The sequence below is a fragment of the Corylus avellana genome, chromosome ca2 (assembly GCF_901000735.1).
Source record: "Corylus avellana chromosome ca2, CavTom2PMs-1.0".
NCBI classification, from domain to species: domain Eukaryota; kingdom Viridiplantae; phylum Streptophyta; class Magnoliopsida; order Fagales; family Betulaceae; genus Corylus; species Corylus avellana.
The window spans coordinates 18,139,191-18,161,542 of record NC_081542.1 but is presented as its reverse complement, the minus strand read 5'-3'; the positions used below and the strand labels follow the sequence as shown (position 1 = coordinate 18,161,542).

Here is a 22,352-nt window from a genome sequence, read left to right as displayed (position 1 = left end):
TTCCATTATACCAAAGAGGCAAAGAGCATTGTCTTTTCTTCTTTCGGTGAAGTTGTAAATGAATATAGTAATGGGAACCGACTCTTGTCTATAGTAGTTAAATAAGTGCTTCTCTTAATCATACATACAAATCAAACAGTGCCAAAAGGCAAGAATATCCTTCATATAATTATATTATATATATATCATATATAAGAAAAACAGTAATCCCTTTCATCCACAAAGAAAAGTGAAAGGAAACACATTAGTAGGTGAAGAGGAGGGCGGCATAATGATGAGTACTCCACAAATGAAGAAACCAAAGAGCAACACTAGAATCTCATATACATATCTTCATGGTTAAATGATTGGTTGGTAGGTTCTGTTTGGAAAACAATAATAAGAATAAACTGTAGAGATATTTCACTATTGTAGTAACCCTAAAACTCTCTCTCTATATATATAATATATATAAATCCCAAAAACACAAACCACAAAGATGGAAAGAAAAAAAAAAAAACCCTTTTTTTTTCTTTGTTTTTTCTTACTCACTTACCTATTCGAAATGGGATTTGGACCACTTGGAACTTCATGTTCACTGGCATTGAACATCTTTTCTTGCCATGGCAATGGTGGTTTACTTCCTCTTCTTCCAACATGGATGGCGCCATTGGTAGCCGTTGAGACGGTTTTGCATGTTGAATCGGTCTTGGACTTGGCAGCGCCATGTCTTCTTGAAGTAAATTCCATGGTGTTTCTCTTCAAGGCAGCTCCATCTCCAATGTTGGTGAGAGGTGGTGGCGGGAAGCTATCTTTCATGTCGGCCATGGTAGAATCAGAGAGAAGTAGTAGGCAGAAGAAGAGGGTCAAAGAGGTGAGGTAGGGAGTGAGAACATCATCACTAGCCATGCAAAATGAAAATATATAGAAAATCATTCAACGGGTATTAATTAAGTCATCAAGGGTTGGAGTTGGGCATATATGTTAAAGCTCAGAGGTGAAGATAGATGGGAAAGAGAGGTCATATTGAGACTGATACCTTGTAGGGCTTATTATAAGAATTCAAATGAGAGAGAGAGAGAGAGAGAGAGAGAGAGAAGAAAAAGAGGAAAGCAAGGGTGGTGAAGTGCTTTAACAATGCCTTTGAGGTGATGAGGAGATGTATTGCTTTAACATGTCTTGGGGTGGTGACTGTGAGGGGAAAAAGAATGTGTATGTGTCAGAGAGAGAGAGAGAGAGAGAGAGAGGGTGATCTTTTGTTTGACCTTTATGACAGTAAGCGCGCCCTTGAAAGCAAAGCCATAGTCCCCTACCAGGAGGACCAAGTAGAGCCCACTCACCAAATGGGTGCATGGAGACTGGAGTCAAGCAAACTATATATATATATATATATATATATATATATATCAAAAACAATACATAATTCAAGTAGCTAGAAGTAATGCTACATATTACACTCTTTTTATTTAAAATTAAAAAAAAAAAAATCAAAAAACTAATAGACTATCATATCATACCAATAAAATAAAAATGAGGTAAAAATGTAGTACGGAAAATTGCTCAGTCACCGATAACCCTGAACATGTGTTGAAGGATGCATTAAAATATCAAAAAGAACCTAGTGCAAACTTTTTGCTCAAGCTTTACATATTTTTATATCAAATCTGAGTTGAAAAATCAAACATAACTATTTCGTTGGAGTTGGTGATGGTATGATGTAAACATTGTCTACGGTTTGTGCTACAACAATAACTACAATGATCAATTCATTTATTATCTAAAAAAAAAAAAATTTCCATGTGGTAGCCGGCCCTAGGTTTTCTCTATGAGAAAAAAAACATATCGGAGGAGGTTGCTCCATCCTCCTTTTCTCTCCACTTTTTTTGGTTTTTCTAACCAATTCAGTTATTCCAGCCATCCATTTACTTATACTGCGTTGCCTCCATATGCCCTCCACCGTGCAACGCCGCTCTTCGTCTTCCCAGAATCAGTTGAACTTAAGATCTACTTTTTCAAATCTAGATTTAGTCTTTTCAATTTGTTTCGCTCAACCACACACCAGCCCACTGTGCTCTCTGGCTCCTTAGCTGCCCATCGATGCAAATGGCTCCATCTCATCCCATCATGCACCGGCCAGTGCGCTTCGCCTTCATATTCCTGGCTGTTGTAGCTGTTTTTTTTTTTTTTTTTTTTAATAAAGATTTGACTTCTCCTTAAATCTACTTTCATGAGCGATCTTTGGGGGGAAGGTTTTTATCCTGGCTTTTAGGTCAAAGAAGATTAGTTTTGGTGTTAGGGTTTTACTCCTATGACCGAGAAAATAAAAGTTGAAAATATGGGCTAACTATGTATTAGATTGAGTCTGCGTAGAACATATCTATTATATAATTGTAAGTTTGGACATAGTTAGCGAATGTTAAAGTCATAGATAAGATTTAATTGTAAGATTTTTATATTTATCTCTATGACGTTGTAACTTCATAGCTTTGACTATGATTTATCAGAACTTTATGCTCTAATATTTTTTCAATGAATGAATATGAAAGATTTCCCAAAAAAAAAAAAAAAAAAAAAGTCCTTTATTATCTTAAGAAGTAGCGATAAATAATAATTTGCCATCATCAAAGTTGACTATTTTTAGGTTCATTAAGCTCCTATATATATATAATATATAATATATATGAATGATGAAGTCAGGCCAAAAAATAGAAGGAACCGATGGTCAAGGGCTTCTGTGCTTCCTTCCTTCAAAGCCGAATAATGGCTTCTTCAACCCCAAGAGGATTTTAAGCCCATAAATAGAAAAAGCCCAATAGATCACGCTTCTAGGCCTAAAAGGTGTCGTACTCTCCTCAGATTGCCATGGCCCATGCTACTTAAAAAGCTATAGTCCAGATAAACACAAAGTTGTGGCCGGCAAAGGGTTAAACATCTGCGACAATTTCAGTTGTCAATGCTACTTGCTTGAATCTTATCATGGACTAATTAATTCCGCAAATTTGATAAGTAATTAATAAGTTAATTCAAATTAAATCATATAGTCTTATACATATGTTTCAACACGACTCGAATTTGACAAATAACATTTAGGGTTGACACTTTTTGATACAACCCACGAACCTAACACGCATTTAGCAAGTTAGAATGAGCAGTGTTAGAGAACCAAAGAGTAGGAGCCAAAATTCTTTCCAAACTAACATGACAAGAATTTTAAAATTAAAAAAAAAAAAAAAAAATCTAAACAACCTGTCTGGGGTGTTTAAAATTCTTGCCACGTCAGTTTAGAAAGAATTTGGGCTCCTGCTCTTTGGCTCTCTAGCACTTCTTAATTAGAATTTGAGGTCTAACTCATTTTATTAAATAGATCGGCTTATATATATTGGTTTATCTCACACGACCCAAACCCAACATACGAATACGAATTACCCCGCTATACCAAACCCCGCTATACCAAACATCATGTACTTAGCAGCAACAAACAAACTGAACATGCAAGAGATTCCCAACCAAAAAAAAAAAAAAAATGGTAGATATAAGAAGTAAATTGCACAAGTGTAAAGTTATTCTATTTCTTAAATGACAATGTCATCATATAGCAGTAGCAGCAGAAACAGCAATACAAATTGTAAAGTACCAATTAAGTGAAACAAAAGAAAGCATGATATATAGTATAGAAATTAATTAATTAAGAAATTATTTATGAGAGTTGACAAAATTGCATTTGGCTCTGATTTCGCCTTCATGTGGACCTGTGAGGACCTGCACATTCCCAAGCTTTGCCATGGACACCCCAAACTGGTACAGGAAGAGAGAGGGCTGATAAGCCAATGCATTGACAAGAGGTGCAGTCCTTGGATCAGAAAACAGCTTGGCATCTGAGGATAAGAGCCCCATCTTCTTTGGAAGATTGGTGTAGTACACTGCATCAAAGGTCTTTGGGGTTGTGGCATCAAGCTCAACCAATTCCGATGCCCATCTGCATTTTCTTTTCAAAAAGTTGAAATATTTTGGATCAATTGATGGATCTGATTTCCCTGGTGTCCCGCTGTAGTTAAAGAGCCTTTGTTGGATGGAACCACATGAAGCCCTTCCAATGGTATGTGCCCCTGCACAACATTTTGTAGGTGGTACAAATTTAGGGGCATAAGAGTGATATATTAATAGTCCCAACTGCGTATTCAACACGAAATTAGCCCAGGGGTGGAACCATTAATATCTCTACCTTTATAAAATTTGCCACAAAAATTTCAATTTTTTTCTTCTTCTAAATTTTATGTATTTTTATGAAATTGACTCCCCAAAATTAACTTTTACCTCCCCCTTCCCCCCCTTCTCTTAATATTCTAGTAATGCCCCTAAATTAGTAGGGTAGCGTTGAGGGGTTTTGACCCATTTAATTTTATATATATATATATATATATATATATATAGGTCGAGTTATTGTTGACCTATATAGTCTTATACTCATGTTTTGATACAATCCGAACCTGACACATGACACTAGGATTGACAAATTTTGACACGACCCGCGAATCCAGCAGGTTAGGGTTTAGGAGTTTTACCCGTTTAATTAATGAGTCGAATTATGCCTCAATACGGCCCGAACCCAACACGTTAACACCAATTGCACTTCTATTATGATATATATGGGCTATATATATATATAGTTGCATGGTTCACCTGAAAGAATAGCCAAATCAACGACATTCAAACCCTTGGACTGGAAAAACTCAATCATAGAAGTGACGTCTTCGTGACCCATTGGCACTGATTCAGCTTCTTTGGCAAGAGAAACCACGCCATCTTTCCTTCCATACTCGACCGCCCAATAAGGACCTCCAACAAAAACAGTGGCATCCCTAGCAGCTGCTGTCAGAATATCTGCGCAAGACACCGTATGCGGGCACTTCTTCTCAATCTCCGCTTTAATATCATCAATCACTTCGAATCCTCTAAGTGTCCTGCTCACTTCTGCCGTCCTTTCACTTCCCTCATGGTCTAAAAGCACCGAACCATCACAACCCTACCTTGCATAACAAGAAAACCAATGCATAAATTTCAACATATATATAAATGACTTAAATTTCAATATATATAACTATATAGTAATTCTCACCCTAACGGAGCAGTCATGAAAGTGCAACCTAATGAGACTGGCAGCGAGGGTGTAATCCTTTTGAAACCATTCTTTTAATTTTCTGTTGATAATGGCTTCAGCATCTGGACAGTTCTGATTATAATAAGAAAATGAAAGGCAGTCTTGGAAAGGCGATGTCTCTGACAACGTATGAATCTTCAAAACATCATCGGCCTCGCCGGGGTGGGCGGAGGCGGCCGAAATCAAGTGTAGACCAAGGAGGAGAATGAGGAGTACTGAAATTGATGAATTCATGATTGTTGTTCCAAGGAAGGAGAAGAGTTCGATTGTGGGGTTATGGTGGACTTTGACAATATATATACATAACATAATAATGTAATTGGAAGACATGGGAATATGTTAATATTTCTGTATATTGAACAACGTGGGAAGCACATCCTCAAACAAAGGTGACATGCCTACATGTAGGGTTGACAATAATCCCATTAGATGTTTGCTGATGAAGGAATTAAGTGGTATGAAATTGACTATTATTTTATTGTCTTTCATGATATTAACTTAACTAAGCAACGTTAATAGGAATAAAAGAATAGAGGTAGATAGAAGCTATACGGATAGCATATTAGGATATAATTTGCACCAAAATTGTTTAATGAAGATATACTAATAAGTGTTAATCAAATCGCATGCTATTTATAAATTAATGGATATGATCAATCTCTAATAGATCTTTCTGTGCCATAGAATATATATATATGAGACTTCAGCACTGTTTAAGGCCTATGGAACAAAAAAAAAAACAGGTTGAAGAAGTATAATATGAGAACGTGCCAGCTCTCCAGCAGACATTGCCACATTGAGTACACGAACACCCCCATTAATGGAGATTTGGCTTTGACAGATGGAATACTGGAGTCTGGACACCTTAGTTTACGAGAAGCCACCTTTGAATGCATGTTTGGTAGGAGGATAATTCATGTCCACATGCGGTGTTTATGTCGTATTGAAATATATATGAATACAAGACAACTATATAGCTCAACTTTAGTTAACTAGACCCATTTAATTAAATGGACAAAACCCTTCAATCCTAATAATTCCCTAATGTCATGTTAGATTCGCAGATCATGTCAAAATAGTTAACCTTAAATGTCGCGTATTGGATTTGAGTCGTCTCAAGGCATTGGCATAACATATGTATAGGTCAACCTTAATAAAACTCATTTAATTAAATGGTCAAAATTTTCAACCCTAACTCGCTAATTTCGTACTGAATTTATGTCGAGTTTACAAGTCGTATAAAAAATTCTCTCTACGAGATGGTAAAGAGGATGTGCGTGTGTGTGTGTGGTTTTTTTTTTTTTTTTTTTTTTTTTTGAAAAATGTAAAAATATGCAGTCATAGTATTCAAAATAAATTTCAAGGGGGACTGTATAAGCTTAGACATGAACTAAGCTTGGCATAGGCTATATCCATGCTTGGTTGAAATTCATCATAGGCTTAGAGATGAAGTAAGCCCAAAGCATTAATGGGTCATATTTGTGGGTTGGGCGAGCCTAGATTTAAATAGTCCAATCCAGTGACTGGTGCCAAGGGGCCAGACGAATTTGTCCAATATTTTGTTCACCATGCATATTCCAATTCTCATGAGGAGAATAACTTCTATAGTTCTATGACATTGTGGCACAAATTCATTTTTTTCACCCTCCAATAAAATATTGACACATCAGCTTAGTATAACTTAAGAAAATAAAACAAACGCATACACTAGATCACATCCAAATCTACTTAAAAAAAAATATATCTTAGCTCACATCTATGGATATGATATGTTGTGTTTGTTTCATTTTTTTAAGTTGTACAAAGCTGAGATGTCAATCTCTTATTGAAGGGTAGCCACTGCAGTTGCCTCAATCGAGTTAAGCATTTGAAACAACATTGTGGAGGTAAGAAGGCACCACTATTAACCTTTATCATTTTTTAGAGTTGCTCCTTCCTCAATTTCTCTTTTTGCCATGGGAGAGACCTTGAGATTATGGGCAAGACATGCTTAATGAACAAAACCGTTTTTTATTTTTATTTTTAATAGTTCACATATCATTCAAGTAGATAGTTGGGCAGTCCAAAATTTATTTGAACAAGTAAATCTTATAAATGATTTCTCAAAATAACTACCCACAATTTGAACAACTAATTCCTTGGGCTTATTCCCAAGCTAGTGACCCTAGGAAATAATCCAACCAGAGTAATGATGCTAGCATGTACATGCCAAACAAAAACGATAGTTGGTGTTGTGATGAATCATCTAGTCCAAAGAATGTGACAAAAGTACGTAAACATGACATCTACCGACTACCAATGCAGATTCTATTACTGACCTTGAAAGATTTTTGGTGCCTAATTTTTGTACACCAACATGTGTATATAAACTTCAAATCACACTTCCTTTTTCCAATCCCAAAAAAATTTGCTTGGAACTTGTCCTTCACAGTTCACACCAACCCCCCAAGTCATATGCAAATGATCAAAACTGGACTCCAGCCATGCCCACATAATTGCTTCATCTTGGACCCTATCAAACAGCTAGCTGAGCCAAACCGTTTCTCTACATGGCATCCATTCGAGTTGGTGAGAGTTGAATAAATCCGTTGGTTGTTTCTCAACTCTAGCTTCCAACTATGGTTGATTTGGTTTCACGTAGGAATACCAATTTATGAGCTCAACTTCACGTCACTTCTACATCACAAAAACTATCTTCCAAAAAATAGTTTGTTTAATATCGTGACATATGATGGATCTCAAACTCTCCATGCCCAAAACTTATGTTTTACAAATTAATATTAGAGGTGGCAACTCGTACTCGCGTGTTGCATTTTACATATTCCAATGCTTTCAAACTTGAACGTGACATCACTACAAAAAATTTCATGTTTAGTAACGCTTGAAATAGAAGCATTTTAATAAAATGTGGCTATATGGGGACGTTTTACTGTGTAAACGACCCCTTTTTTCAAACTGTGCAAGCGCCCCCTTCGTAATTTAGAAACACTTTGCTTAAAATGCTCAATTTTTGAGGTGTTTTTCACTGAAAAAAGAGTATCTAAATTGAATTTCAATTACTATCATTTGAGGCGTGTGTCAAGTGCTCCTATTCAAGCGTTTCTAAATCAATTGGAGCGTTTTTTTTTTTTTTTTTTTTGGCGAAAAACACCCCAAATAACTATATCACTAATTTTTTTTTTTCTTTTTTTGGTAGTGCATATCACATCGTCCAGAAGGCTGCCCATGTAATAATTAAAGTCAGGATTGTGGGCAGCACAGAAAACGGATGGACTGTGGTGTTGCACGAGAAGAAAAACTCTGTACTTAGCTACCAGAATCCAGACACAATGTTATGATATGATGTCTGCCTATCTAATGCGTCCGTGAGTACAGAAATTTTTCTTGTTTGCGTGTATCAATATAATTCCTTTAAGATAGAACATTTTTGTCAACTAGCTACCTTTGATATTTGGACCATAACTAGACCATATGAGCTGGTTCAAACCGGAACCATATAGAAAAGATGGGATTTAATTTACAGAGAGCTATTTGGGTGTGATTGTGGAGGAATTTAGGAAGTGGGTGAAGGTCTTAAGTCTTTAAAGTATCGTCATGATCTTTGTCACATTCTCTTGGACACAGCATCCACAGTTTAATTCATCATATTATAATATTGTCCAAGTCTAACCAATATTCTTCATTTCCACGTCTTACATTTAACTAATTCTTCATAAGAATCTTGTTATTATTAATTAGTAATAATGTATTGAATATATAATATTCTTTGGATAATCATATGAGCAATCTACGATATCATACAAGGTCATATATTTTGTAGCGATATGTTACAGTGTCACGCGCAGAACCTGTCCATATAATTGACAGGCTTGTGGTGTATATATATATATATATATGCTTTCACTATGTAAAACGTTTTGTCATTTTTTGTCAGAATAAAGTGTGAACCTATTGTCATAGACTTTGACTAAGGAATCTGAGTACACATCTTGATCAGCTGCAGAGAGCATTCAGACAAGAGAGTTTAAATGGAAAATCAATGGCCATTGTGAAAGGGAATTGCTATTTCTAATCCCGACACAACTTGAATCAGACACATGAATACAAATTACCATCTCTAAAAAAGCTCGTGTAGTCGAGATCAGTTATGGTTGGGAGTATGTTTTAGGTAGAAACAGATAAGAGAGGGACAAAGGGGGTCAATTATTGTGGCAACTTGATATATACTTGGCAGCTAAGTAGACTCATTAAGTTATATTTGAAAGAAGAAAGCGTCATGTATATGCAAATGATTTGAGCACTTTTAGAGTTGGGAAGAAGAATAAGAGGTTGTTTAACAACTAAGTCCAACCAGATTAGTGATGCCTTTATGATGAACAGATCCTCACCTTCTAATTTTAAACCTGTCAAGAGGAGGAAACATGAACAAATTTGTCTGGTATCGCCTGCAAAACATCGAAGTAATATATTTAACCAAAGTCATGATCATTTTGTTAATCCCCCCCCACCAACCAAAAAAAGGTTCCTTATGTGTGTGTGTATATATATATTCTCAATACACATAAGAACTTGTGTCCTTACATGCAACTTTTGGTCAATTATATTAGAACAAGGGTTAACCATTGTTGTTTATTTAGACCTTTTGGCTATACTTACTGGTGTAAATTGATTATGAAATGTTTCATAGGAGGTTTCTTTGATTTAAAAAATCAACCAGTAACTTGTCTAATCTTACACAAAGATATATGATCTTTCAATAACCATAAAAATGACACCTATATTTTATTGTTTTACCTAGTGCCCATAAACAAATTTCAAAATGATACAATAGTCAAAATTTAGCAGTAGAAAGGGACTTCAATGGAGTAGATCACTATTGATGATGTTATGTTTTTTTTTTCTACCCTTTCAACACATCCATGCAAAGTATTTTCTCCTAATGAACATAGGGTTTGATCTCAAATTTCTAGCTAGCTAGTATGTGTGAAAGGATTTTCATTAGTTGAAAGTGGCACCATATCAACAGAAAAATACTTTAAAACTTATTTTTTTCGAAAACCAGATGATTGACTAATAATTTCCTGATGATAAGATAAATTTTCTGGCAAAGATAAGATCTATCTGGTGGATGGATCAAGGTTACAATTTACAAACATCATATAAAACCTGCCAAAGACTAGAATTAAGAAATGCCCGACGACTTCTCTCCACATAATCTGTTGAAGTGGGTTGGATTTGCTAGAACAAAACAAAGGAAGAGTACTATAAGAAACATTAATTGTAAGTTGATTAACATGATAATTAATAGCAGAAAATTAAAAAAATGAGTGGGCAAAACAGAAAGAAAGGCATTTGGAGTAGGCAACAGGGTTTGCATGCAACCAATCAAACAGTGGAAAGTCCACAAAAAAACACAAGGATTTGGTAGCTTAACCCAATAATATTCCCAAAAGCTATAATGGTAGCTTTCTTTTTTTTTCTTTTTTTTTTTCCCTAAGCTATATGATATGGTAGCATTTCCTTTCTTCGCAAAGGTGGTGAGTTGGGATTTGGAAGGTTTTGTGCATACGTGGGGAATGACAAGGGTTTGTGGGGGACTGCATTGACTTTTGTAAAGCTTCAAACTTCAAAGTACATTTTCTAAACAGTGAAGAATATTATGGAAATTCAACCGCTCACTTTCTTATTAGGGTCTTTCATTTTTAGCTAACACACTATAACAAGCAAACCCACGACTATCATCCCTGTCGGTCACCCAACCACTGTATCTTCCACCATGTAACCCCATATCTCCATTTACTTGGTATTTAATCTCGTTTGTTGAATATTTTTCATATATTTTCATCTTCTTCCTGTGACCCATTTTGACTTTCTCTCTCTCTCTGTGTATAGAGCAGAGGAGAAGTTGTGCGCTCATTAATGTCAATTGCTGCAGCCTGCAGTAGACAGACTGACAGCTAGCTGTATTCTTATCTCTTAAATTCTCTGCAAAAACCGACTTTCCAATGCATGCAGCCATCAATCTTCCTCCACAGTTCAAGAAACATTGAGAGATACCTTCTTAATTTGTTCAAACCACCGCCAACTTCACCAGTAGAATTGTAGAAACATAGAGCTGTCTTTAATGCCTACAAACCAAATTAATAAAGCTCTCCCATTTATGTCATAGGTCAAACTCCAAACAAGTTGTGAGCCTTTTTTTTCTCTCCATCTCAAAGCTCTCTTTTGAACTTCTTTGATCATCAAGAGTGCTTAATTTTCATAGAAATGGCTTGTTTAGTTCGATATTTATCAGTTCTCAGTGTAATTTTCATGTGCTTTTCGTCTGAGTTTGTCTTGTGCAAGGCCAAGGTTGATAGTATCTCAACTTTTGGGGTGCTTTTGGAGGTAAAGAAATCATTTGTGGAGGACCCAGAAGAAGTCTTGCATGATTGGTCTGAAAGCAACCCAAATTTTTGTACTTGGAGAGGGGTTTCTTGTGGTTTAGACTCGGTTGATGGCTCAGTTGAAGTGGTGAGTCTAAACCTTTCTGACTCGTCACTCGCCGGGTCAATATCACCCTCACTCGGTCGTTTGCAAAACCTGCTCCTCCTCAATCTCTCTTCTAACCGCCTCTCGGGTCCCATTCCACCTGACCTCTGCAACCTTTCTTCCCTCGAGTCTTTGCTTCTTTTCTCTAACCAACTCACTGGTCCAATCCCAACTCAGCTCGGCTCACTCGCGAGTGTCCGAGTCATGCGACTCGGAGACAATGGACTCACCGGGCCGATTCCCTCCTCATTTGGCAATCTTGTCAATTTAGTCACTCTTGGCTTGGCCTCATGCAGTCTCACCGGTCCAATACCCCCAGAACTCGGACAACTCGGACAACTCGGCAGTTTGATTCTCCAACAAAATCAACTCGAGGGTCCGATTCCAGCCGAGCTGGGGAACTGCTCGAGCCTCACAGTCTTCACCGCTGCTCTCAACAGTCTCAACGGATCAATCCCAGGGGATTTGGGTCGGCTCAACAATCTCCAAACTCTTAACCTGGCCAACAATAGTCTCTCGGGTGAGATACCGAGCGAACTCGGTGAACTGAGTCAACTCGTGTACATGAATTTCATGGGGAACCAGCTCGAGGGTCCAATTCCAACGTCTTTAGCTCAGTTGGGTAACCTTCAAAACCTCGATTTGTCGATGAACAAGCTCAGTGGAGGTGTTCCGGAGGAATTAGGCAACATGGGCCAGCTAGTTTTCTTGGTTTTGTCAAACAACACTCTGTCTGGTGTCATTCCAAGAAACATATGTTCCAACACAACCAATTTGCAGCACTTGATGCTAGCCGAGACTCAAATTTCCGGTGAAATTCCGGCAGAATTGAGCCAGTGTCAATCTTTAAAACAACTTGATTTGTCCAACAACACGCTCAATGGGTCTATACCGGTTGAACTATACGGGCTTCTTGGGCTCACTGATATCTTGCTCCACAACAACAGCTTAGTGGGTTCAATTTCTCCATTCCTTGGGAACCTCAGTAATCTGCAGACACTTGCAGTGTACCATAACAACTTGCACGGCACTCTGCCTAAAGAGGTTGGTATGCTCGGGAAGCTTGAAATTTTGTATCTTTATGAGAACCAGTTATCTGGGGAGATCCCTTTGGAGATTGGCAATTGTTCGAGCTTGCAAATGATTGATTTTTTCGGAAATCATTTCAGTGGGGAAATTCCCATTACTATTGGAAGGCTAAAGCAGCTGAATTTTCTTCATCTGAGGCAGAATGAACTTGTGGGTGAAATTCCCGCCACGATGGGTAACTGTCATCAACTAACTATTCTGGACTTGGCAGACAACAGTCTATCTGGTGGCATTCCTTTGACGTTTGGATTCCTTAGAGCTTTGGAACAACTCATGCTTTACAACAATTCCCTCGAAGGTAATCTCCCTGATACTCTGATTAATTTGGCAAACCTTACTAGAGTGAATCTGTCGAAAAACAGATTGAATGGTAGCATTAGTGCATTGTGTAGCTCACGTTCTTTTCTTTCGTTTGATGTCACAAACAATGCATTTGACCATGAGATTCCTCCCCAACTGGGAGATTCACCTTTTCTTGAGAGGCTAAGATTAGGGAACAACCAATTCACTGGGAAAATCCCATTGACTTTGGGAAACATCCATGAACTATCATTGTTGGATCTCTCCAGCAATTTACTCACTGGAGGAATGCCAGCTGAGCTTTCATTGTGCAAGAAACTTTCCCATATTGATTTAAACAATAACCTTCTTTCCGGACCGGTACCATCATGGCTCGGAAGTTTACCTCAGTTGGGAGAGCTGAAACTCTCATCCAATTTGTTTGTTGGGCCTCTTCCTGAAGAACTATTCAATTGTTCTAAGCTGATAGTGCTTTCTCTGAATGACAATTCGCTTAATGGAACTTTCCCTTCTGAAATTGGAAACCTGTCATCACTTAATGTCCTCAACCTCAACAAAAACCAGTTTTCTGGATCAATCCCTCCTGCAATAGGTAAGCTAGGCAAGCTGTATGAGCTTCGGCTCTCAGGAAATAGCCTTAATGGTGAAATTCCTACTGAGCTTGCTCAGCTCCAGAATCTTCAAATCGTACTAGACCTCAGTTACAACAATCTCACCGGTCAAATCCCGCCATCAATTACAACACTGTCGAAACTCATAGAACTCGATCTTTCTCACAATCAACTCGATGGAGAAGTACCTCCCCAAGTTGGGGAGATGAGTAGCTTGGGAAAACTCAATCTATCTTATAACAATCTTCAAGGTAAATTGGGCAAGCAGTTCTCACGGTGGCCATCCGAGGTATTTGAAGGAAATCTACACCTTTGTGGAAGCTCTTTTGGTCGCTGCAATGGCGGCGAATCCGGCAACCAGCAGTCAGGCTTAAGTGAAGCATCAGTAGTGGTCATTTCTGCAATATCGACTCTAGCTGCAATTTGTCTGCTGATTCTTGGGGTTACTCTCATTTTAAAACACAGAAGAGAATTCAGAAAAGCCAGTGAAGTGAACTGTGCATACTCATCAAGCTCTTCCCAAGCACAGCGAAGACTACTCTTCCCAAATGGTGCTGCAATGCGAGATCTAAAATGGGATGACATTATGGAAGCTACAAACCATTTAAGCGATGAGTTCATAATTGGCTCAGGAGGTTCTGGAAAGGTCTACAAAGCTGAATTGGCGTCAGGAGAAACGGTGGCAGTCAAGAAGATATTGTGGAAAGATGATCTTCTACTGAATAAGAGTTTCACAAGAGAGGTTAAGACGCTTGGGAGGATAAGGCATAGGCATCTAGTGAAATTGATGGGTTACTGCAGCAACAGAAGGGAAGGTTTGAATCTGTTGGTATACGATTACATGGTGAATGGTAGCGTATGGGATTGGCTGCATGGACAACCGCTCAGTAACAAGAAGAACAGAAGCCTAGATTGGGAAGCAAGGTTGAAGATTGCAGTGGGATTAGCTCAAGGAGTGGAGTATCTCCACCATGATTGTGTACCAAAGATCGTTCACAGGGACATTAAATCAAGCAATGTGTTGCTAGATTTGAAGATGGATGCACATTTGGGGGATTTTGGGCTCGCAAAAGTGCTCGCCGAGGATTGTGATTCTAACACGGAATCAAATACATGGTTTGCTGGGTCCTATGGCTACATCGCACCAGGTACAATCTCCTATAGTTTAAGTTTAATGTTGCTTGTGATGATTCTAAATTTCTAACAAACATTTGCCATGCTTTCAGAGTATGCATATTCATTGAAGGCAACAGAAAAGAGTGACGTTTACAGCATGGGCATTGTGCTAATGGAGCTTGTTAGTGGAAAAATGCCAACGGATGCGACTTTCGGTGTGGAGATGGACATGGTGAGATGGGTAGAGACGCACATCGAATTGCAAGGTTCCGACCGCGAGGAGTTGATCGATCCGGCATTGAAACCGCTCTTACAGGGTGAAGAATGTGCAGCCTTCCAAGTGCTTGAAATATCCCTCCAGTGCACAAAAACTACCCCGCAAGAAAGGCTGTCTTCCCGGCAAGCATGCGATCTCCTTGTACATGTGTTTAACAATAGGATGGTGGACTTTGGAAAGACGGCGAATATGGATCCTTATGCTTAATTTTGAGAAGATTGAAGTACAATATCAGAATAAACACGCAGCCTGTTGGAACAAGCTTTAAATTATTATGTAGATTTTTGCCAACTTCAATCCTCGTGCAGTCTTTTATGTACAACAGATTAACCACTAGCATCAGTTGAACATTCAGACATTTATGTAACTCCTTTATTGTGAGCATTTTGGAGCCTCCTGTCCCGAGCATGAAGGCTGTTCTTGCTAGAAATCATCTAAAGCATTTAAAAATTATGAAAAGCGTGACCTCCCTTGGGTGATATCATAAGACTTTGATTCCAAAATGTTCTTGCTAGAAAGAGTACAGCTCAAGCAATTCCATTTATTGATGGATATATTGAATTAGCCAGTTTGCATCGTGAAAGCACCTCAAAGATTTTGTTTACCAAAAAGTAAATAGAGTTGGAAGAGTTCTATCAGCCTTACAAACGGAGCAACATTAATTGAAAAGCAAATAAGCATCTCCAACATGAAGGCCACATTTTCTAAGAACAAGAATGCCTTGTCTGAAGATGCCATGAAACATGGAAAGGGAAGCTATTCATCGTCTTCATCTGCAATTGATAGCAAAATTACAAAATAAATAGAGTTAAAAGAGGTGGGGAAAAAGGTGCTACAGACACAGTAACAAACACAGCTCTCATCCTTTTATTAGTGAACTAAAAGTCTTTACAAGTCAAATTAGTTGGCTCATAAGATGTCCAGAAGAAAAATCTCCAGTGCAGGAGTACCCTGTGAAAACAAACACTAGTTGAACTTCCAATTGATTCAAACATACAGGTTTATAGGGTGGTAAACTTCCACAGAGATGCTTCTAGAGGACAGCTTAGTTTTAGCCAATTAAGAAATTAAAGCATTAAGTTCACTTGAGAAGAATGCATTTAATCTCTGTTATATATATTCAATTCCAAATAACAACCAAAAAGAAAAGGTATCAGGACAAATCCAAAAATGACTGCATGAAAAGGTAGAGTGATTTGCGAGTTTAGACTGCACTGCGCAGTCACTTGCATTTATATTGCTCACATTGGAAATTCGAATACTCCCAAAAGCAAGTAACCTTCTAGGGCCTCTGTATGTTTGATAGCACAACTTAGCCAATGTAGGTTTGGTAGCATGGGATAGCACCATAAAAGTAAGCAGGGTGGCATGATATTAAATTTTTTCTTTCTTTCTAAGCAAGAGGGAGAAAGGCTAGGGAGGAGGGTCTTTACCTATAATGCCCCCAATTTTTAATTCTTATAAAATAATATTGGGTGCGCTACTATCTTACTAATTTTAGCCAAAATGCAACCCAACAATCAGACTGTAACCCAGCTAACACAAGAATTACAGATACTATCTCAAGAACATAAGACCCTTACCTTTGGCCAGGCCAGAACTTTTTTTTTATATATAAGAATTGCAATATCATTAGAAAAAGGGGCACAACCCTAATACACAGGGAGTATAAAAAAGAACTCCTAATCTGAAGAAAATGAACAAAAGTTCTAAGAATCTACAAAACTAGCGACATACAAGCTATGATGAGCAAATATCTAGGTGTAGAACATGTTCATTACAATCTTCCGCAACTATATCACCGAAGTCTCTACATGTTCAAAACTTTCTGTTATTGCCAAAGACACCACATTAAACATAATGGAGCCAACCTCCATACTTCCATAATTGTATCACGTCTTACCTTTACTCCCCAACTAACCAAAAAAGTGATTACCCATCTAAGCATAACCTACTCTACACCAAACAAATTATAAATGGAACTCCACAACTCTCTTGCTACTTCACAATGAATCATTAAGTGATCAAAAGATTCCTCGCTCTTCTTGCACATGCAACACCACTTAACCACCACAACATTCCTCCTTCTCAAGTTATACAGCGTCCATATTTTTCCTAAGGCTGCTGTCTACATAAAGAACGGCACCCGCAAAGGACCCTTGACTTTCCATATACTCTTCCAAGGGAAAGAGAATCCATTCAAACTAGTTAGCACTTGATCCAATAACTTCACTTCAAACTTACTCCTTTTAGAAGAACTCCATCCAATTCTATCTGAATCTCCTTTTCTTAGTCTGAAAGAATACAACCTCTCCAAGAAAGATACTACCACCACCACCTCCCAATCCTAAACTGGTCTAGTAAAAATTGATTTCCAATGAATACTCCCTTCTCAAAGCTGCAAATTATTTTCCATCCACACATCCTTTCTCTATGCAATACTAAACAAATTCGACCTTCAACGAACTATCCCTTGATTTCCAATGAATACTCCCTTCTCAAAGCTGCAAATTATTTGCCATCCACACATCTTTTCTCTATGCAATACTAAACAAATTCGAATAAGATACCTTCAACGAACTATCCCCACACCACACATCATGCCAAAAACCAACCTTTGACCCATCACCCACCTCAAATTTAACAAATTTTTAAAATGTTTCCCACCCTCTTCTTATATATTTCAAAAATTCCCTGTTACGTCCTACAAGCACCAACATCCCCTTATATTATCATATTTAATCTCTATCACCAATCTCCATAGTGCTTCTCTATCCATAGCATACCACCACAACCACTCTACCAAAAGGGCTCAATTGAACTGAATCAGATTTTTAACTCCCAACCCACCTAATTTTATCAGAGAACAAATCCTTGCCCAATTCACTAAATAAAATTTAAGCTCATCTCAATACCACCCCATAAAAAATCACTCTAAAGTCTCTCAAGCTCATTAGCCACTCCTACTAGAATAGGGAAAAGAGGCATATAATATGTAGGTAAATTGGATAGTGTACTCTTGATAGAAACCTTTGGATAGAACTTTAGGAAAATAGATCATTCGCCTGTCCTTCTAGACTGACCAAAATGATCGAAACGCTACAATTGTGCTTAAGGTTAGATAGCAAAACTTTCCAAACTTTCCAAACTTTCCAAATATCCTTATGATTATTATTTCAGCATTTTCATTCCTTCATTAGAACCGAGTTAACCCTATGTCAAATACTTGCAGTAAATCCATATCTAACCAATATAACGTCTTTGTAATTTTATTTTATGTTTATAAGTGACATCTTTGTAAATTTTGACTCCATCATTAAGTTTCACAAGACAAATTCATCACCGAACATCAATTACTAGAATTCAATCATTCTATTATATTACAGACCAAGAACTACTTTGGCCCAAAATTTCTCTCCTCATGGTCCCATGAAACTTAAAATTTTTAGCCCTCAAATCACATTTCCCTTTTCTTTTCTTTTTTTTTTTCTTTTTTTATTTCTTTTACTTTCTACTTGTAAAATGGTGGCCTTACTTGAATGGGGCACACGAAAGTACACTTGTTTTGCAGTCACGCCTTTTTTTTCTTCACTGAAGATCTAAATGAGCAAAACCTTTTACATTAATGGCCCTATCACGAGCCTAATCAAGCCTATTTGAGTTTTAGGCCCAATTGGCCCTATTTCAAAAATCCACCTTAAATGGGCTAAAATTCCATTTTATTAAGCCCGTTATCAAATCATCACCTGATTATAGGCCTTGGCCCAAAAAATTGATCCCTAAATAATTTTCCAAAATCCTCCTATCAGGTAATCACAAGCTGGGGCACACACATTGCCACTCCTGATTCTAATAGATACAATAGGGGGAGAATAAATAAAGTTGTATGATACTAATTAATATCATACAACTTTATTTAAAATGTTAGATAAAGGGCTTTGTCATGATATTAATTTAAAATGTTAAAATGAAAATCAAACTTCAAATTTGTCATTGAACATGGAATCTAAATAAAGTTGTCATAATAAATAGCTCATAAAACTAATTAAGAAAAAGAAGATAAATCTTAATGAAGTTAGAGTGTTGTAAGGTATCAAAAGCTAGCCAAAGGCAAAAATGCATATCATTCTAAGAGTACAATCTTAGGAGGGTGCACTGGGATAACATGACCTCGTGCAACGACCCAAGGAAAAGTGCTAGCCACATATGAACTATAACCCCAAAAAGACTAGTCAATTTAAAGCTTCTCTAGAATGATTTATAAAGCCCAATTTTACTTAATAAATAAGCAATGTAGGACTCAACGCTCATAATTATCTTTATAAACCACCTAACCTATGTGGGCAACTTCGAAGTGTTACAAACTCTCTCTTTAAATCCCTAACGTCCTCGTCAGGGCCACGTCATGCAGTACTGACAATACCACATGTCATTACTAGGTGGCTCTAATACCATTTGTAACAATCCAGGAAAAAGTGTTGGCCACATCTATGTTATGACCGCAAAAATACTAGTCAATTTAGATCTTCCCTAAAATCACTTATAAAGCTCAGTTTCACTTAGTAACTTAACAATGTGGAATTTAGCACTCATAATTATATTTGCAAATCTCCCACCCTATGTGGGCAACTCCGGAGTGTTACACCTCATCCCTCCACCCCTTACTCATGGAAGTAGGCAATGCCATTTGTTCCAAGGTCTATAAAAGCAGATATAAACTGTTATCTATGGTGTCTTTCAGCCTCAAAAAAATTCACAGCACACTCTATTGATCACCACTAAAAGAAGTTGAATCTTTAACAAAATCAGAAAATTCACCACCACTAACACCAAGAGAAGAGATTTTGGAGTTGTCCGAAAAATAGATGGCTTCTAAGATTACTTCAAAATACTAGGGGGTAGAACAAAAGTGAAAATGTAACTGCAAACGCAGGTCAGCATTAATCTTATTATCATAATAGATCAAACACCTGTATCCACTAGCTATCAAATCTAAAACACAAACAACAAGTTATCATCTACGACAAACCATAGCTGCCAAAAAATTCCTACCATTTAAATATTCTATTGTATCTATTACCAGACCTTCATAAATATAAGCCATTACCGAATTGCACTTACAACCGAGAAACAACACTTAGTGGCTGAAACAAAACCAATCTACTTGAAACCACGACACACTGGATGACTGGATCTCCATTACAACATTCCTCACAGTAGAGCAACACAGGTGGGACTAGTTTGAAGGCATTAAGAGGGCATAATTCTTCCCCCTCACCCAAAAAAAGAGAGATCTTTTCTTTTAATTCAAACACCACACAAGCAAGTTAAAAGCAACAGAAATATTATCAGGAAACCCAATAAAAACAAAATAGGCGCTTCAGATAGTGCGGTTTCAACACCAGCACCTATATCTGATGTTAAAGAACTATCCACTCGGTGCGCCCTTTCCCATCCTAACCAAAAATACTTTGCTATCAATTTGATCATTTCTTAGTGGTTGTTAATTTCCAATTTATTTGCCTCAGTAGCCAAGACACTATTTTTACACTATTTGTATAGGCAATTTGGTTTGAGAACACGCAAAGGCAATTCGATTCCGTGATGTAAGCGTGTAGAATGATTGGAATTTCACATACCCACATGACTCAGAATTTCAAAGTGCAAATTAATTAAATGAAACAAGCATTAGTTTGCAAAAGACTCTGACCCAGACGAAATGAATCGAAAAGTGCCAACCCAACAGAGATAGAAAAGAGAGAATACCGAAGTAGCGGCGCTCGTTGGCGGCCTTGGCTTTGGCGAGCATCTTGTCGAGGTCCTCCGAGAGCTGAGCGTCCCATTTGACGAGCTGGTTCACGAACACGACCCCGAGTCCCATCCCCAGCACGTGCTCCCACGGATCTAAAACGAACATCAATCAACATGTTTATTTGTTTGTCTGGATGGATGAGTAAGAGAATATGAAACGAATTGGGAAATAAATGGAGACTTACGGCGCATGTAGGGGAGCTTTCGGAGGGCGTTCGAGTACATCTGGGTGCCCAATCCCAGCAGGGCTCCGATCATCGTAGCGCTCCACGCCATTTCTTTCTATCTCACTTCTCTCTCTACAAACACCAACACCTGACTCTGCAGTGTGGCGATTATCGTTTGCCCCTGTGATTCCGCCACGTCCGCACCATATTTGGACTTCGACCCGGACCCATCATAAAACCCCATTTAATGATCCTCCCCTTACCTGATCAAAGGTCTATTTAGTTTCTTTTGTTCCCGTTTAGTTTGTAGAAAAGACCATGAGATGGAAAGACTATTCTTATATAATAGTAATTCTTTTTGTTTGACAATGACTCTATTTTTATGAATAATTATTTTCACAGGAATAATTCTTCTATGATGTATTTGAGAGGAATAGATATTCCTACATGAATAGACAATATATTTTTCAAAAAAACCTCACATTATTTTATTTTTTTCAACTTTAAAAAAAAAAAAAAAAAAAAACCTGCAAAAGCAGTGGGTAGCCGACCACCCATTGCGGTGATTGGCCACCACTACAGAAACTTGGGGTGGTCGCACCACTCCCGAAGCGCCTCTCGATAGGGCCCTCGAGGCATTCCAGGAGTGATTGCATTACAACGTAACCAAGACCACCTCTATGCAAATCTGGGATGGTCTAGCCACCTTCGATTTGCATCAAGGATGGCTGGGACCACCCCCAAAAAAGCACCGAAGGTGGTCTCGGCCACCCCTAGGCGTCTTTGGGGGTGGCAACCTATGCAAATTGAAGGTGGCTAGGCCACCCTTGATTTGCATCATGGGTTGTTTTGGCCACCCCAAATGCGTCAAGGTGGTGCAACCACCCTTGCTTTCTGCCGTGGGTGGCCACCCACTCTATTTTAACATTTTTTTTTTTAAAAAAAAAAAAATAATAATAATAAATTTGAGTATTAAAAAATTATGTAGGGTTTTTTTAATAATTTTTGTTGAATTCCAATAAAAGTATATATGTTGTTTCCAAATTAAGGAATATAAATAATTATTCTATTTCACATTTTCTCATTTCCAGTAATAATTATTAATTTTCCTAATAGAATGATCATTCTATTAACCAAACAAGACCTTATTCTTTGAAACTATTCATTTAGGATAGGGTTCACAATTCGTGTTGACGTGTTGGGTCATCTCACGGATTAACTGGGTATAAACCAATTATGACATCATCTATTTAAATAAGCGAATGACATGACACAACCTACATAACTCGTTTAATAAACAAGTCGTATTAAGT

At 37.7% G+C, this 22,352-nt stretch overlaps 3 protein-coding genes across 3 annotated transcripts; 1 reads left to right on the top strand and 2 right to left on the bottom strand.

Annotated features, from left to right (window-relative positions):
- Window positions 1-3,672: 3,672 nt before the first annotated feature.
- LOC132169198 (peroxidase 7) lies at window positions 3,673-5,371 on the bottom strand. Its single transcript, XM_059580268.1, has 3 exons — window positions 5,096-5,371; window positions 4,660-5,002; window positions 3,673-4,085 (listed from the first exon to the last, which is right to left on the bottom strand). Exons 1-3 carry the CDS (start codon window positions 5,369-5,371, stop codon window positions 3,673-3,675), a joined length of 1,032 nt encoding a protein of 343 aa, XP_059436251.1.
- Window positions 5,372-11,035: 5,664 nt separating this feature from the next.
- On the top strand, window positions 11,036-15,511 carry LOC132170843 (LRR receptor-like serine/threonine-protein kinase GSO1). The gene is made up of 2 exons (XM_059581964.1): window positions 11,036-14,816; window positions 14,895-15,511. The coding sequence occupies exons 1-2, from the start codon at window positions 11,405-11,407 to the stop codon at window positions 15,266-15,268; spliced, it is 3,786 nt and encodes a 1,261-aa protein (XP_059437947.1). The 5' UTR covers window positions 11,036-11,404; the 3' UTR covers window positions 15,269-15,511.
- A 71-nt stretch (window positions 15,512-15,582) lies between these two features.
- LOC132170844 (uncharacterized) lies at window positions 15,583-21,219 on the bottom strand. The gene is made up of 3 exons (XM_059581965.1): window positions 21,058-21,219; window positions 20,828-20,965; window positions 15,583-15,834 (listed from the first exon to the last, which is right to left on the bottom strand). Exons 1-3 carry the CDS (start codon window positions 21,146-21,148, stop codon window positions 15,818-15,820), a joined length of 246 nt encoding a protein of 81 aa, XP_059437948.1. The 5' UTR covers window positions 21,149-21,219; the 3' UTR covers window positions 15,583-15,817.
- Between the last annotated feature and the right edge of the window lie 1,133 nt (window positions 21,220-22,352).

What these genes read in the sequence shown, in the direction of transcription:
- LOC132169198 (XM_059580268.1), bottom strand. Translation starts at nt 5,371, where the DNA reads ATGAATTCATCAATTTCAGTACTCCTCATTCTCCTCCTTGGTCTACAC. An exon ending in TTCATGACTGCTCCGTTAGG is followed by an intron (nt 5,003 to 5,095) that starts GTGAGAATTACT and finishes TATGCAAGGTAG; the next exon opens with GGTTGTGATGGTTCGGTGCT. An exon ending in TGATTTGGCTATTCTTTCAG is followed by an intron (nt 4,086 to 4,659) that starts GTGAACCATGCA and finishes AATGTTGTGCAG; the next exon opens with GGGCACATACCATTGGAAGG.
- LOC132170843 (XM_059581964.1), top strand. Translation starts at nt 11,405, where the DNA reads ATGGCTTGTTTAGTTCGATATTTATCAGTTCTCAGTGTAATTTTCATG. An exon ending in CTATGGCTACATCGCACCAG is followed by an intron (nt 14,817 to 14,894) that starts GTACAATCTCCT and finishes CCATGCTTTCAG; the next exon opens with AGTATGCATATTCATTGAAG.
- LOC132170844 (XM_059581965.1), bottom strand. Translation starts at nt 21,148, where the DNA reads ATGGCGTGGAGCGCTACGATGATCGGAGCCCTGCTGGGATTGGGCACC. An exon ending in AAAGCTCCCCTACATGCGCC is followed by an intron (nt 20,966 to 21,057) that starts GTAAGTCTCCAT and finishes TGTTCGTTTTAG; the next exon opens with ATCCGTGGGAGCACGTGCTG.